Source organism: Phaenicophaeus curvirostris, chromosome 9 (assembly GCF_032191515.1).
Source record: "Phaenicophaeus curvirostris isolate KB17595 chromosome 9, BPBGC_Pcur_1.0, whole genome shotgun sequence".
Lineage (NCBI taxonomy): Eukaryota > Metazoa > Chordata > Aves > Cuculiformes > Cuculidae > Phaenicophaeus > Phaenicophaeus curvirostris.
This window is the reverse complement of record NC_091400.1, coordinates 7,879,613-7,897,681: the sequence shown is the minus strand read 5'-3', so window position 1 is coordinate 7,897,681 and position 18,069 is coordinate 7,879,613. Positions and strand designations below refer to the sequence as shown.

At 38.1% G+C, this 18,069-nt stretch overlaps 1 protein-coding gene across 2 annotated transcripts in view; it reads right to left on the bottom strand.

Annotated features, from left to right (window-relative positions):
* The window catches only part of NHLRC2 (NHL repeat containing 2), a 267,757-nt gene extending 250,273 nt beyond the window's left edge, over positions 1-17,484 (bottom strand). For both annotated transcript variants that reach the window (XR_011337967.1, XM_069863748.1), the window contains exons 1-5: positions 17,277-17,484; positions 14,954-15,106; positions 8,690-9,145; positions 6,305-6,426; positions 4,450-4,579 (exon numbers count right to left, since the gene is read on the bottom strand). Coding sequence is in view for 1 of the 2 variants with exons in the window: in XM_069863748.1 (XP_069719849.1) it covers positions 4,450-4,579; positions 6,305-6,426; positions 8,690-9,145; positions 14,954-15,106; positions 17,277-17,439 (1,024 nt within the window). In the remaining variant the exon portion in view is untranslated. The remainder of the gene's footprint in view (positions 1-4,449; positions 4,580-6,304; positions 6,427-8,689; positions 9,146-14,953; positions 15,107-17,276) is intronic.
* Between the last annotated feature and the right edge of the window lie 585 nt (positions 17,485-18,069).

Below are 18,069 nucleotides of genomic sequence, written 5' to 3'. Positions count from 1 at the left end.
AGCACTGCAGTCTCCCATGACCCCCAACACTCACATTACATATTCAAAAGCACTTTCAGCATTAAATGAGAACAGTTAAAAAAACCATGTCTTGTTCTGACTGCAGCATGCCTGACAAAAGCTCTGTGAGACTTGCCAAGGATGTTTATTTTCATCAGCTCTGCACCTGGAATGTTGCATTAAAACCAGGATCTGATACTTGAATTAGTATTTAGAAATCAGATTTGTACTTTTACCTTCTTTATCATGAACAGACATTTAATTCACAAAGCAAGACTACAGCTGTGGAACAAAGAGAATGAGAAATCACCATTCCGGGTACAAATATCATATTTTTTTCCAGAGGGCAGCTTCAAGTCATGGTCTTCAAAACCTTACTAAGTTTGACATCTGTTAAGATGTTAACTCTGCTAATCCGAATGCTTCTTTTTACTGCAGCAAGCAATTATCATCATCCATTTTGTCAAGATGTAGATATGTCCAATTTACTAGAAAAGTAGTCTGTCAAACCAGATTGTGTGGGATTACTGTTGGATATTCAGTCACAACTCTCATTACCTCCTTATGTTAAGGCTTGAGTCTTTGTGTGTTTCTGTCAAAGGCGTGTTCACACTAGAACACTACCATAAATACCTAATTTCTTGACCTGTTTCTACAGTGAACATGTGAAATATTAATAACTTTTGTTGCTGTTACTATTCAGCAATCCCATAAACTCCTTCATCTCTTAGTTTTGGTTTGGAATATGGAGTCAGATTTCAGTGAACAGTTTAACCGGATTCCTGTAAAGTCTGTTGGTCTGATCACACAAAAAACTACTTGTTCTCAAAGTTTACCCTCCTCAGTTTTCTCTCAAATGCTTAAAGGAGAAAAATAAATGCCAGTTTAGGAGCAGGAATGAAAGCTGCTTACAGGTGACAGAACCCATACACAAATTATGTTAGGACATATGAAAACTTCCATTCATTGCAGTCCTTCACTGTAACTTCTTCATGTCACATTTCTCTAAAGACTTTTTCTCAAACAGTTCTTACACAGGAATGAAATCCTGTGAGTCTTTCCACTTTACTTTAGTCTTATCGTTAATGAAGAATTTTATTTTTCTTTGAAATTTCAATATTTTAAATAAAAAATAATTACCATTTACAAGTAAATAGGATCCAGTTCAAGAAGAGAAGACAGACAATGCTGCTGCATGTCAGTGACGTTTCTAACAGGATTTTCTGTGGAACCGAACTTGTACGAGGTCAGATACAGCCTAAAGCTGAACGGAGTGTCTTTGAGTTTGTACATTGCATAAGAAACTTCTAAAGACTACATATGTTTAGTGCAAATCAAATTTTAAGTTGTCCAGAGAAATTATTCCTAATTAATCCCTGATGACCACAAGCTCTTTTATTTTCAGCTATTACTAAGGACAATTCCGCTTGAAGGCAAGAGCTTCAATGCCAGAATGAGACCAGAGTAGAAGGAAAAAGAAGAGTGACATGTATAAAATGTACTTTCAAGATACAGGCAGTTCAGATGTAAACAGCCCATGTATGGTCTGAGCTCACCCAAGAAATGCTAATTGCTTATTGCCAATGTGATTATTGCTTTTTTTTGTAGAATCAGGAATCACCATAAGCAATTTGGAAGGAAAAGTGTTTCCTCTGAAATGCTGTGGTATTAAATAATCCTCTAGCAGAAACATGGAGAGAGAAAAAATATCTTACATACTTTTGCCTTTTAAGGGCTATAAAAATTGTACCAGTATGACACAGTACTGTACTGTCATTGAATAATATCTATGTAAAACCTAAACTGACGTAAAAAATTCCAACCAGTTTAACGAAAGCACAGTCACTACTGTACTGGGGAATTTCTATAAATAGATTACAATCATGCAATTTAAGATGAGATTTCGGAATGTGAAACACAGTTATGTCACCAAGCACAGGTCATTGTCCTGTTCCTTCCAGCAAGAATGCAGCTATCAAGAACATTTCACGCTCAGATCAACTCTACATTTAAGTACCACTTGCTTTCAGCACCCACTGAATAAAAATAGAAGGGGGCAACAGAGAAAGCTAAAAAGGTATACAACAATTTAATAATGTATTTTTAAGCTGCTGACCCTCCCCTGTATTTCCTAAACATTTTATGTCAACACAAATTTCAGCATCAATTTCAACGAAGCCCGAATTTAATCCATGGAGTTCATTCAAGAATTTTAAAGGGGAAAGATAAAACACAAGCTCAGTGGCCACAACTGAAGAAATAAAAATGATGACAAGGAAGACTACTGTCTGCCTGAAAACTAGCATATGTTCTTTTCTCCATTAACTCCCCCACCTTGAAAACAGACATCTGTGCCAACTTTCTTTTAAATGGCATTGCACAGTCACTTAACCTCTCTGCCTGAGACTTCACCTCCATACAGAATGGGGAAACAGAAGCCTTTTATCTCATGGAAATACTATGAGGATGCTTAAAAGCATGCTACTTAGTAGTATCTGTTCTGATATTAACTTATCTGCACCCTCACAAGCTTTTTTCCTCAATATTTTTAATTCTGCAATGAACTCTTAATTGTCTGTAGGAGTCATCTCAAGAAACATAAATGATACAGGAAAAACATTTTCTCTTAAGAGGTACCCTTCCCCTTTGAGACTTTGGAATAGGTCAGCATAAGCCTTTAGCACTGTCTGGTGTAGTACATAAACAGCTTACACATTTAAACTACTTTTTTTTCTCCTGTTCTGCATAGAATTGCTTTGGATGTTGAGAGGAAACTCACAGATGCATCACTTGTTATAGAATCCATAATTCTATCTTCTGAAAAGAAAAAATGTCTTTTGAACACAGTTTAAGCTACACAGATCTAAGGAAAATGGGAATGTGCAATGTTATTTCCATACACCAGACCAGTTAACACAGAAGTCAAATCTATGAATTTTGTAACAATGAACCTCGGCTGCTGAAGTGTCCATTACCTCCTGCAACTCCCACAGATGCATATAAGCATAAGTGAAAAATAAGCATTGCTGTGTGCATGCAAACAAAAGTAATTTTTCAAACTCTCATCAATTCCTTCATCCATGCAAATGCAGAAACAGACACTGGCATAGCAGTTTGAATACACTGACAGCAGGCTGCCTACTTGTAGGACAGCACAGTGAGAATCACCAGCAGAAGGTTGGTTCTCTGCCCAGGACGGGGAAGTTTTCCTACAGAACTGAGCTTTGCAGGCATTTAGTGGATAACAAACACATCCTATGACATACTGGATGTAACAGATGATCCTTCCAGGCTCAAGCAATTCACAGTAACAACATAACTTTGACAAACTCTGCTGCAGTGTTGACAAATTATTTTGATGTCTAGCCACAAACTTAAAGAAGTCACTGCACCTCATGACAGTGCTTCTGCTGTAAGACAAATGCACTGCGGACAACAAGGCACAGCCCTAGTTCCTCATGCTCTGGGACAGACTCTTGCTAGCTGGCTACTCAATATAACCCACTGTTTTGACAAGTCTCTCTGGTTATAGTTTTCTAAAGTGCTTAATAAAGCCATTACAGCCATTTACATCTTTTCCTATTTTACTTTACTCACATAAAGCCATGTAAAAAAATCTTAAAAAGAAACTGAAAGCACACCCTTCCCTATCCCCATTTTATCTATTTGGCCTATTACCCTCTCAAAGAATGAATTTAAATTGATTTAATCTCTTCTTAACTGACAGGTTTTGTTACATCTCGTAGAAATTACATTGAAATGGAAAAATAAGAAAATAGATCATCAACTCATAGTTAGTAACAGCTGAAAACAAGGCAGCTACACAATGTCATGCCCAGATGTGTACAAAGTGAACTGGAAAGAAAGCTACTTAAATGCTGATTCTTGCATCCTATTCTGTAAAGATTTAATTTTTACCCCCTGATGTTTTTTCTGAGGTATTCCTCTCTATCTGATCAACCCTGTCATGATCTCGAGCCTAATGATTTCATGTCACCTAAACAGGAATAAACAGAGGTCCCCAACTAAAATTATTTTTATTTCCTAAACTCAAATATTTACATGGGATCAGACATGCCTGTATCGTCAAGGAAAGGAACTTCTAGACAATGCTCACTTCCTGTGAAATCTAGCTGCTTCTTAAGTTATCCTGGCATAAAGCACTGGCCTAACAAAAGCAATCACAATTTCCTTCTTTTTTTGGACATGGTAACTACATAACTTGCTACAAAAGAATTTTTCTTCCATTAAGTAATAGTTCACATTTGTTCAGGATGTCACATAGGACTGCAATTATCACTTGCAAATGAAACTGCTGCCTGTTATACTCAGTTGTAAAGTAAATCAATACTTTTCCACATCTCTGATTATTACCAAAGCAAGAAAACATTTAGCAAAGAGTCATGCACGTGCAAATACAAAATGTTAAGAGCTCAACTGATACGATACTTGAGTTTCCGAAGACCACATCCCATGGAGAGCTGATAGGCTGTTCTTCTCCTTTTGCTCCACCTTCTTTATCAACACCTTGTATCCCAATGCCTGCTACAGTGGTCACCATCTCTGAGTCTAGGTCAATCTACAAGGAGCAAAACCATATACACTGAATGTGCATTAACTGTACTGAAGTTAACAGATAATTTGAGCTGGATGTCAAAAACAGAGAGCTCTTGCTGACAAATTCTAACAAATTTCAGGTATTTCTTTATGTAGGAAAATAATTTTATCACAATGCCTGCTGATGGCAGGGGTGGGTGAAAAGGGCAAAGCAGCGAGTAGCAGGAAAACCACTTGCCTGGAATTCTCTTTCACACAACAAAAAATAACGCTGCTCTGCCAAGGTTTGATCAGATGCTATAGAAGAAAGCATCAAAATTTTCTAGAAAAATACTGAGACAATGGATGTGGATGTTTTATTTTAAACTTCTATCAGAATACAATATAAAAATTCAGATACTGTAACAATATCTTCCATCTCCATATAATCTGTACAAAGCAAATTATTTTTTCAGTTTATTTCATGCTGTAGAGAAAAAAAAATGTTTGGCATTTTTTAATTTAATTTCTGCAACCTAAATCCCTTTATTCTTAATTCCCTTTTGCTTATTTCATGACTTCCAATACCTCGCATGAATATACAATGATGATCATGTAAAAAGTGAGTCTCTTATACACAGAATCTTCTAACTTTTGTAGCAGTAAATGAACTCCTTTTGCAAGGCCCATGGCCTACACAAACATTTGAAATCATGACCTGTAGCTGCTGTATTACTTCAATTCTTAGATACCTGCATGGTGCATTTAGATGAAAGGGAACAGCTAATCATTGTGCAAAATGCTGAAGGAGAATGATCCAGACCTTCAGATGTTTCAGTGCTGCTTTTTCTACCTGCAACACCTGATTTCCTGCAGTCACCAGGCTACAGTGGTGAATACTAGGAAGATGAGGACCCTGCAGCAAACTGCTCAGTTTTAGTAACATATTTTCTGTACCAACAGGGAGCCTTGCTCCCTTCCAAAATAAAACCTCATAGCCAACTACAATGGAAAGTGTAGGGAGCTTGTGGACTAGTGCTTTGAAGTGAAGCACAGAACAAACTTAACTGTACAAAGGCCCCCCAAACTGAGCAAGGATATACTTCCTCTGATCACAAATCAGACATCATTGAGGATCTCAGTGCAAGACCTTCTGAGATGCATAAAATATGTTTAATAATAACTTCAATACTACATTGCTTCAACAGACTTAACTTCTGATCATTCCAAATTCAACCTAACCAAATGTAAGATCTGAAGACAACATATATCAAGACTAACATTACTACCTGCTAAAACCTTGGAAGCATTTAATCAAAGAAAAATTCACTTGCAGACAATTCTGATATTAAAGCAGTCACCTGTACTTTGGAGATCCAAACAGCTAACAGATGTTTAGACATTCGTTGAACTGCAGTAGTACAATAACTTCATGTAAGAATCTGAAACTACTGGAAGTGAAACGAAATCATTTTTTGTTTCCAGTATTAGGAATAAACATTTCTCATAATAGGAAAGTTAGAGTCACTAGAAAAAAACACCTTTCTAGTAGATAGGGTAGAGGATCTCATCTTCATTTGAAAGGAAGCACAAAAGTGCATGTAGCCCTTTGAAAACAAACTGCACAAGAGCATTTTTTATAAGAGATTGGGCCAAATTTCCTTCCTGAGGGTATTTGTAGCGTAATTAATTTGGTGTAAATTTTCACCTGTGTAAGTAGAATAACATATAAGAGATTAAATTTTGAATTTTCTTACGGAAAATTTACCTTTCTAATCAGGTGATTTTCTGTATCAGCTACGTAAATAACATTATTTTTTATAGCAATCCCTTGCGGTGAGTTGAAAGCTGCCTCTGAAAATCTTCCATCTCTCCTTCCACTGTTTGGACCTAAAAATGAAGCAAAGCAAAATCAAAAGTAATTTTAGGAAAAAAAAAGATAAAAATAAAGTGTATACATTTAAACCTGTAAGAGAATCACATAGTCTAAGAGATGCTTTCACAGCACGTTGTACAGTTCACATTAATATTCTGCGTAGTCTCATTTCAGCCACTGTGCTATGTAATTATAACAGTTTGATGCTATTAAGTGTTGAACTAATTCTCCAAAAGTTTTCTGCTTTAAGCTTATCTTCCAATGAGAAGCCTTAATAGGGATCTAAATTGTTCCTGTTCCCTTGCGCTAAAGCACAATAGCAACAACAGATGACAGAAATAAGAAACTCTACCTTTTTTTTATTGCCAACCACATCAAAGAAAGCCATTAGGAAAAAATCTAATTTCCAAAACTCAACTCCATTTCAATGATTTAGGTTTTGCTGTAATCACAAATTAAACTAATATTTGATTATTTGATCTAATTATGCAAGTGAGAATGACAGAGTGACAGTCCTCTGCACAGAACAATCAAGAATCAGAAAGGAAAATGACCTGAAAATAATAGTATAAAGGTAAGCATTGTATTTCAGAGGGAGAAACTTTAAAAGTGCCTTAGCAGTAGGTGTCAGCAGAAGACATTTAGATACGAGTTATGTGTGAATCATGATTTATGATGCAAATATAGAAATTTCAACCTTTGTGCATGCCCACATTTATTACTGTATTATGAACTTCATTCCATTATTTTCTGCCCACTGAATCATTTAACTGAGTCACCAGAATACACAAACTTTTTTACAACCTGCTGTAAGAAGACAATTTAGACCTTAACAGAGACGAAGCACCGAGGTACTAGTGTGTCAGATTCCAGTAATCCCCCTTGTAAGCACCAGGGAGCACATCCCTGAGGAAGGGAACAGCACAAGTGCCACAGAAAGGAGGGGCACCAGTTCAGAGGTGAGGACACCTCCCAGAGCAGTAAAGGGTAGCTTGTTAGCACAGACTTCACCCCACATATCAAACAGAAACAAAATTCCCTCACTCTTGTTATAAAGAAATCCTGTTTGTGCTTCCCATAGGAGATGGGTATTAATACTAGTGCCTTTATCAGGTTAACTTGGATAATTAGTCTGTCTATTCAATGCACTGTTAGTTCAAATAGCAAGAGATTTTCTTCCTTTCCTTAAACAGCAGTGCCACTAGTATTTTCATGAAGCCTGTAGGATCCTGCCACGGGGCAGGCAATAAATACCAGATACCGGACAAGGTAATACCAGACAAAGTAATATAGGACAGATTGTCATGCAGGTCCTGATTCTGAGACATAAATGAACCATTGTTTTCAATGGTTTGGAGGTTCCACCGCTTTCTAAGTCTGTTACGGTTGCTCAAAGATGAACTGTCCTAACAGCTATGTACTTGGGGGCATGAAGATTCAACTTTGACCACTGCGGCAGATTAAAACAAAGAACAAGTCTGAATGTTTCATTTGTGAAAGAGTAAGGCATACAAAAAGTGTGCAAATTTTCTAGATTTGCATTGTAAAGCAGATTCATTTTAGAAAAAAAGTTGAAGAGATTAAAGCTGAAATGTTACTAATATAAACTTTTTAACAAATGTAACTAAATATAAAATACTTAGCTTTCAGTATTTTCATAGCTTGTTTATATGTTACACCTCAGTTTTTGTGAGAACACAAGCCTTCTCATACACACCAAGGCAACTTCACTTTCAGGTGCCTACATACTGGTGCAATGCCACTGTTCTTAATTATTCTCCCCTCTAGAAACCAGAAAGGGATCCTATGCGGGAACGCTCTTCATTAACATTCATTTCTTCTGTTTGGAAAAGGAGGCATGATTGCCTCCCTCTTCTTTCCCTACCTTGCTGCTGGATGTGGATGTTATGTCACTTAAATCTAAACCCATTTGCAACCCTTGCCTAAGAATACAAAATGTATTTATGTATTTTTCATAATTCATATGGGACATGACATGAAATACAAACTTTAGTCAACCGAACAAAGTAAAAAAAAAAAATAGATCTCACAGGAGAAAAAACCAGACATCTCGAATAATTGCACTGACAAAACCTCCCATTCGTGGTACTGTACAATATCCCCTCGTATCCAGTAAATGTGATATTAGCGGAAATAAAAATTCAGGCAATGCTTACGAACTGCTATGTCCTTTAAAAAAAGACTCAGCCTAGTAGGCCCAGTGATCATCCTCTATTCCTAAACCACAAATACTATAATGAACTTGTATACCCTTACCTCCAATAGCGTGTAGAATTTGTCCATTCTTCCGAGTAACCAGAATTCTGTGATGCCCAGTGTCTGCTATTATCAGCCTTTCTCCTGAATCATCAACGGTTACCTTGCCAGGAAACAGCAGAGGAGAAGGTGGGAGGGAGTCTCTGTATAGCTTTATTCCAATCTTGTTATCTTTGATTTGTCCTCTCTCCTTGTAAAATTTCAGTGTTATAGAGGTAAACAAAAACAACTTCTCTCTGTGTCCCTCTCCAACAAGTGAGAACAGCATGTTTCCACGAGGCCCAAGAATGACCAGTGTTGGCCAGCAGGACACTTCCAGTTCATGCCACAGTGTTGCCTCTGCATCATTTACTACAGGGTGGACAATATTATACCTCAGAACAGCACTTTTGATGTTATCCAGAACTTTTTCATTTGGGAATTTTGCTGAATGGATGCCGACAATAACAAGACCGTCTGAAAGGAAAAAATAAAGTTGCAGATTGAAACATATTCGTATTTGAATTAAAAAAGAAAAAGTAAAAATTAAGCACAGTTATCTCACAATGTGACTGACTGCTTTCCAGAACGAGAGGACCGGAACAAACAAAAAGCAATTACATCTCAGTAGGAATATAGGTAACCATGTATTCAAAATACTGAAACCCAGAAATAACATTTCAGTAAAGTTATTGCACTTCAGGACCATTACTTCCCTAGCTGGTTGGCATTCAGTATGTCACAAATTGTTCTTGGCTCCTGAACCTCCATATACTAAGGTAGAAAACATATCCAAAATTATTATGGGTGAGATGCAGCACTGCAACTGGTATGATGGGTTTCTTCAGCTGTTGATTCCTATATGCATTTATGGGGTTTTAGAAAATTAATCAGTTCCCACAGTTAACTGTGAATCACAAATATAACACTGACCTCTGGAAGTTTAGAGTTACCTTGGCATATCTATCTCCAGATAAGCAATAAAAAGAAATAATGTACAGGCTTCTGAAATCACTAGTGTATTCTGTATTTCAAATACAAATGGCACCACTGACAGCTATGAAAAGATGGCAAGTAGCACTTGTCATTCATAACTCAGGCAGCCTTGAACTCTTTTCCTTAAAAAAAAAAAAAAAGGCGTGGAGAGAAGATTAAATAATTGATTTTTACTCCTCCCCTTAAAATGTTTACCTTAATTTCTATAGTGGTTAATGAAAACAATGAAGAGTTTAGATTTTCACACAGCAGGGATAACCGCACTTGAAAGCCTAGTGTGAAAGTGTTGCATAAGCATAAACTAATACAATTCCAATTCTATACGCTGCATACATAATGCCAACCCTAAAATCAATCAAAAGCACAAAATTATGAGCTTCCTTAAACTGTTTGCTTATTTTCTTAGTTTTATGAAATTCAAACACAGACTTCAGCTGCTTTTCCCTTGTGAGAAGAAATAAATCCAGTTCCACTCCATGTAGGCAATTACGTAAGCAGCCCCAAATTTTCCACTCCCTCTTCCTACTCAATGAAAAAAGAATGAAGAGCCTTTTTTCAAGTCAAATCACTCTCCAGTATTTTCTAGGAGAAAAAAAAGAGGGCCGGGAAAAAAATAAAGCCTATATCCTTTTATAGGGCTTTAAATTATGTTTTACATCATCTCCACCAAATGATGTAAACTGTGCACATGACATTGATATTGTATGTTGTTTTACCTTGTATTTAAAGAACACTATTAGTCATAAAAGCATAATCTTGTTATACACAAAGTAACTTGTCAATTCTAACTGAAGTAAGGAAGATAACAATGGTAATTATGCAGTTGTGGAAAGCTGCAATACAATAATTTTAAACTAGAAATGTTAATCTAATGGAAATTTTTATAGATGTCAAGATTAATACTTATCAAGATAACATTCATGTTCCTGGACAGTGCAAGCACATTGTAATCATAAATAACAATTGGGATCTTTCTACTTCTCTGTCCAAATGAAAGTTTTACATTTTCGTGTGATCTTTTGCATTATTTTGAGGAGTGAAATTCAATGGGAAGGGAAAATAACCTTACAGCTGACACTCAACTGGTGTTATTTTACTGCTGTATTAGAAATCATTTGGACAATGTCAAAAACCCCATTTTTTTTTTCCTCAGTCTTTTATCAGTAGCATTCAAACATCCATTGTGTTTCCTTCCTTCCCACAGTCACCAGTGGATTTCTTCTAGTGTCATAGTTTTTCAGTAATACAACAAACACCAAAAAGCAAAGATGACCTGGAGTCTGTACAGGGTAGCATGGAGGTAGAACAGCCATTATCCAAACTCACCAGTTTCCAGTAGTGTTTATACTCTGAAATAAACCTGTAGATCACTAAAGAACTTGGTAGAGTTCTTAAATTGGACTAATTCGTGTTCATACAAATATTCACTGCAATTGAAAGTGTTGTATTGTGCTGCTATAGACAAAATAGGTTTGACTGAATGGCCATTAAATTTAGATAAGGAGGATACAATTTAGTGACAAAGGATAAAGGCAGATGTGCAATGTGAGCGGCTAAGTAAGCAAATTCTGGTTTTGCTGCTTACTCTAAAATTGTTATGCTTTATCCTAAACAACTTCCAATGAAAACAGCCCTCCTGAAAGAACAATCGCCTAGAAAAGACATTTTTTAAATCAATGTTTTCTCGTCAAATTTTTAAGAAAACTTAAGATTACTAACTGTTTCAGTTACTTGTAGTGGTAGAGACTTCATTTTTAGAAGGGATCTTTTTTCTCATTCAAAAAAACTTGTTTGTTACAAGAGGAAAGGACTTCCACAGCTTAACACAAATCTAATCAGAACAGAACTAAAATGCTTTCAGCCACCTTGCTAACAAATTTATTTCTCATGTTCCAAACAGCGTGTCATATATATCAAGTGTGACAGGATCAGCAGCAGCAGTTATATTTGTCCTTCTAAAATATCATTAAGGCTAGAACGACAATTCTATACTGAACACCTGAACAGCACAAATAAGTTACAACATCCTTCCATGAAGAAAACTCTTGTGGAAACTAGCAGATGCTATGCTGAGATAGAGAGATATGCACACCATTTAGAACATTTCATTTGAAGGATTACAACAGAACACAACACTGGACTCATGCCAAACTATTTCTAAATATTAAAAAGTACTCCCTCTTATAGAAGTCATTTCTGGACTGCTGATAACATGAACTGAATATGCACTGGAGTTTAAAATAACTTTCTGAACGCCACTTGAAACACAGAAATAGCACCACTGAAGATAGCAGCGAGAACATATCAGATAAAGATGCTAAACAGCATTTAATCCTATGGAAAGCAGTCGTAATTTTGAAACAGATCTCCTCAAGTTCCAGACAACAGAACCATGTGCATATGTACAATGAAATATATAATGGTTTAGGATCACCCTAAAACTACAGTTTCTTGTGTTCAGGCTTTTCATGTCTGATGATCACACTGATCACACATACATAAAAAATGTAAGAACATAAAAAACGTATATATACAATGCACAATCAAAAAAATAGGACACGTCAATATTGAAGCTTGTTCTTAGTTATGCAGAAAAATACAACAGTCCTTCAAATATTCAACAACGAGACAGATGCCTTGTCACAGTAAGATGCTTGTTTCAGCAAACACTCTCTGTCACTTCTATAGCACAGTAAATACATACCTAAAGCGCATAAATAAGTGCTTACAAATAAATGTTTACAAACATAAAGTTTAGTAAAGCTGCAGTTTCACTATATATTCAACCTGACTTGTTGCTACTAAAATAAATCATGTTGCTACCAAAATAAATCATGTTGCTCATCTTTTCCACCAAAACAAATATTGTTGTAATCACGAGGTGACAGATTTCAGAACTAACCCAACCAAAAGTGAAAGGACTTCCAGAGACTAAAGACAAGAGCAGATCAAAATAGAACGAAACTCCAGAATAAGGCTGAATACCAAGACACTAGACATTGGGAAGAATTTCTTCACCATTAAAGTGGTGAGATTCTGGAACAGGTTGCCAAGGGAAGCTGTGGCTACCCCAACCCTGGAGGTGTTCAAGGCCAGGTTGGATGGGCCTTGGGTAACCCTATCCAGTTGGAGGTATCGCTGCCCATGGCAGGGGGTTGGAACTAGATGATCTTTAAGGTCCCTTCCAACCCTAACTATTCTATGATTCTATACCTGCATTAATACACCTGGGCATTCTTAAAGCATTTTTTTATATGTTTGACATCCTTTCTCTTTTAGTTTTATTCTTCTAACTTCCATATTTCTCAATTCAACAACTCTCCCCTACTCTTTCTCCTAGGGATTAGTAAAGTATGTTTGCCTGTGGTGAAGAAAATGCAGATTGATATAAAACCATCTGCTGAAGTAGGTTTCTATGGATTAAAAACCACAATCCTTACTGCCTTGATATATTAATACGTATTGATGTTATGCTAAAACTTACACTGTTTGCGCAGCAAAGAAAGACTAAGCAATTCTAAAGAGGCTGAGAATCAAACCAAGAAAACAGCACAAAACAACCCAAAGGGAGATCTACAATGAAAAAAACCACTGTTATCTTTCTTCTTGTTTGAACCATCAAGCACCTTAATCTCTTCCTGAATCCAACTGTTATTACCTGTTTCCAAAGGGATTAAATTTAAGATTAATGTTCCACACACCTGCTTTTCCTTCCTTTTACCTCCACTCCTTTTTAAATCCACTTTCAAGAACCTGTTTTCTCACTCTGGTTCCTGTATGAACAGGATAGCTCAAATCCAAAAAGAATGTACTAGAACAGCTCAAATGCAAAAAGAATCACCTATCAGCAAAGTACTTTCCTCACACAAGAACTTCTATGACACCAAGTTAGATACAACTTCAGTTCCAAGTGCTGAAGCCTCTTCTACACCAGTAGAGAGATGCTCAAATACTTTAAAGAGAAAGCTTTTGGGGAGAGGTTGTCAAAAAGTGTATCTTGTTATCCACTCCTTTAACAGCTTGGTCTTAAACAGATTAAGCATATGGTAGCTACATTAACCCAGTAACACTATGCTACAAAATGTTTATCATTTAAAGATATTATAAGATCAATGTAATCTTCTGAAATCTCAATCTACACCTTCTTTCCAGCATGGTCAATTTACACAGCAGTCCACTTACCATGTGCTGATTACTTGGCACTTAAAACTGCCTCCCTCCCCCAAAAATACCACCTTCCTCATATCTGAAACATTATACCAGACCCCAAATCTCTCCAAACAAACAGCTGAACTTTCCAAGGTAGAAAAATTAGTGTATTTTAGTAAAGCACTAAGTAACCTACACTATATAGGTGAACCACTTAAAGGACTTGACATTTCAAACACATCAGTTCTTTTTCCAGTGAAAGGTAACACGTGAAAATAAATGCTACCAAAAATAAAACCAATCGGAAATGCCAATGGAGAATCAGAGACTTCAACTTTGTAAGATAATTTTATTTGCTAAATATACATTTCATATTTAATAAAATAATTTTAGTGCTTGGAAATAACACTGTTCTTCACCTCACTGTTCAGTCTATTAAAACATCCAAGATAAGTGAGTGGCTGATACATCTTGTGTAAGACTACAGCTTATCTCTGACAAGTCACCACGATGACAGGAGACTGTATTCTAAATAGTAATTACCCTGCATTTTTATTCACTTGGAGACAGAAAGACTTCATCTCAGATGTGAATTTAAAGAACTTAACTCCTTCTCCAGAATACAGGACTACTAATAGTATATAATGTGATGCCAATACAAAAAAAAAATTCTAAAGCAAGTTTACCTATACTGTTATTTCAGTTAGAATGGAAAAAAATCAAAAAACAACCACAAGCAATCCTAACTGTATTCATTCTAGCACCTTTACCTTATTCTTCTCAGAGTTGGTTCCTAAGTCAAGCACAGAGGGTGACATACTTACATTAACTTTGAGCCTGCATCTCACCTTCAGATTTTTGCAAATAGCCTTATTTATGAGGATATCAGATTTGGGCTTTAAGCACATATCCTGTTTCTTTAATTACACAGGCACAATAGATACCTTATTTAACCCCATTTAAAAATGTGATGGGAGCATACACAGTCACCCTTTTTAGGCTACTTAAAAGATTAGAAGACATTTTTAGGCACCCCTGAAACGTTGCCAGCTGTTTAGTAACCAGCAACAAAGTGACTCAGCTACTCTGCCTGCAACACTGCCAGGAAATTCTATTCCTGGCCAGCCAAAGCACTTTTACCTTTATCAGAGTACTGGTGCTCCAGCGCGTGGAGATCAGGCAGCAGGTGCAAGCAATTGATGCAGCAGTAAGTAAAGAAATCCAACACCACAACTTTTCCACAAAGGTCTTTGTGAAGAGAAATAGGACCTTCAGTGTTTAACCATTGCAGATCTGGAATACAGAGAGCAGAGACACCCAGTTAGGGCAAGAGCAGGGAAAGGCAGACACTTACACCTAATTTGCACAACACCAGACTTTCTTAACTGAAAAACCATGCAAGCCTCAGAACAATTTTCTTTCATTTTAAAACATGATCTACATTATTCAAGCACTAACAATGTCATATGGGTAATGATTCATTATTTACAACTCACATAAATGCCAGTAAACAAAAACACCTGTTAAGCCCTTAAGGATTTTTCAAATAGTTTTGTAAAGAATTAGTTTCTGAGATGACTGAAGTACTTCTGTGTTTACAGTTTTGATCTTGATTTTCAAAAGTTTGAAATGACAGCTATAAATTAATCCTGTTACAAGGGAAGAAATGCAGCCTTATCAGATATACCCAGTATTATTCCTGGTTGTTTACTTTAACCACTTGGTATGAGACATGAAAGCATTCTTTTGTCACTGGTAGCTGATATTCCTCTGATCCCATTAGAAACGGGTATAAAGATAAGAAATCAGTATCCTAGAATATGATCTGCTGTTATAAACACTTGACATTTCTGAAAATAACAGGGGAAATGACAGGTGTAATACAATGCAAAGCTGAACTAAATTTCTGAAGGCCTATTTTTTAAAAATGTATGCTGACTAATATAAAAATCCTCAAAACTTCCACTCTGATAGTTCCAGCAACCAAAGTTCTCACTGCACCCAGAGAAGTTATTGCTGCTGAAGTCAGCAGGCAGCTTGTTTTCTGTTTGACCAACCGGAGGATCAGTCTCTACCTCCATATATTTATAAACATAAATGGATGCACGTGCATTCAGATTTGGTGAAAATAATGAGAATAACTTATGAAATGTATGCATTATTTCCACAGTAAAAGGGTGTTACTGTTACAGAAAAGAGCAAGTTATTTATTTTACAGCATTGCTCCCCTTTTCACTAGAATTAAAACACCTTTCATAAAAAAATACCGGAAATGAAAAATGTCTCCTTCTTTGAGCTCCTTTTTGAGATGAAAATAAGCTTTGACAGAACATAGGAAGTGAAACAGTATTAATGGCAAAACTGAAAATTCAGCTCAGGTGTTCAGATCTAGACGGGAAGAGTTCACTTTGTGCACTAGTTAAAAGTCAGAAGTTATTCCCATGAGACAGATGTGATTTTTAAACCCTGAATTTTTCATCCTGAGGTCTCTGCCTTGCAGACAGGTGCAAGCTCCCACAATCGCAGAGCCTCACTAAGCAGAGCTTCACTGAGCAGAGCTTGCAATATCCTTCAAGACTCATCTTTGATTTCACCCTTAGAACAAGAAAAGATACAGAAATGTGCGAATGAGAAACAGGCATGACACTGAATGATGAGGGCAACATCTCCAGCACAGGTTGTATTATAAGGGGCGGGAAAACTGACAAGTGCAGCTTCCTGAAAGCACCAGGAGTGAAAGACAAGGATAAGGAACCACTTTATAAATGCTCCCCCTGCACCTGGTTGTAATCCCAGTTCTTCAAACCCTCTCTTCTAAGCCTCCTACCTCCATCAATTTACTTTTTAAAAAATAAAGCCTTTCCCTTATATACACGACATTGGTATCTCTCTTTTCTGGTCATGGTGAGGGCCTGACCAATCCTCACAGCTTCCTCCTCAGCTCCCTTGGTTTCACTGTAGCTGCTTAGGATGTTTCCCAGCTCTCTCTCCATGACTGTGAGTTGGAGTTCTTAAGCCTAGGGAAGCGAAGGCTCTGGGGAGACCCTACAGCAGCTTTCCAGTACTGAAAGGGCTCCAGGAAAGCTGGGGAGGGGGTCTTGATCAGGGAGTGCAGGGACAGGATGAGGGGGAGTGGTTTTAAGATGAAAGAGGGGAGATTTAGATGAGATATTAGTTACAAATGTTTTCCTGCAAAAGTAGTGACCTACTGGCACAGAGAAGTGGTGCCTGCCTCATCCCTAGAGATGTTCAAGGCCCGGTTGGATGGGAGCAGCCTGGTCTGGTGGGAGGTGTCCCTGCCCATGGCAGCGGGCTCGGAACGGCATGAGCTTTATAGTCCCTTCCAACCCAACCCATTCGACGATTCTATGACATTTCCTGTAACTGGAAGCGGCTCCCGGGGCCGGCAGCGGGCCCTGAGGGAGCTCACCCTGCGGCGAGGGCCGGCCCCGCCGCCACCCACCTGCGCCGAGCTCGGGTACCGCCAGGTCCCGCTCGCGGCTGTCCAGCTTCTTTAGGTACTGGTAGACCAAGTTTTCCTTCTCCTGGGCGGTGTCGGCGTCGAGCAGGGCGTATTCGAGCTGGGTCTGGGCGGGCAGGAGCCCCGCCAGGCTCCCCGCCGCCATGGCGCCTCCCGCGCGCGCCGCCGCCGCTCCCCGCCCCGCGCTTCCCCGCCACAGATTCGGCACCGCCCGGGGCGAGAAGGAGGGGAAAGAAAACTAATTAAAAATTAAAAAAACCCTCGAAATAAGGCCGAAGCACAAATACGCAATAAATATTCTGTCTTAAAGGGGGCTTTTTTTGTTCATTCCGTATTTTGTTTACACAGCTTTGATAGTCACAGGAGCACATTCGCGAATGGTGTCCCCTCTCAAGCAGATTCGACGCTCAGCCGATTCGACGCAGCCTGCTTTTCCCGCCCAGTCGCTTTTTTTATTTGTCCGTGGAATAGATGCGAAAATCGGGGAGTATCGCGACAAAGTCCAAGCAAGGCTTCGATAATTTAATTACTGGGATTTTTTTTTTGGCCGGGTGTGTGTGTGTGGTGATATGCGGGAAGCGGGAAATTGAGCGCCAGCGGTGGTGACGAATCTGCGGCGGCGGATGCGCTGCTGCGGCGGCGAGCGGCGGAGGAGAGGGAAGGGGTTGGGGGGCGAGGGAGGAGGGGAGAGAGATTGTGGGGGAGAGGGATCGACGAGAGGGGAGAGAACGATCGAGGAGGGGGGCGAAGGGGTTGAGGAAGGGGAAGAACGAGT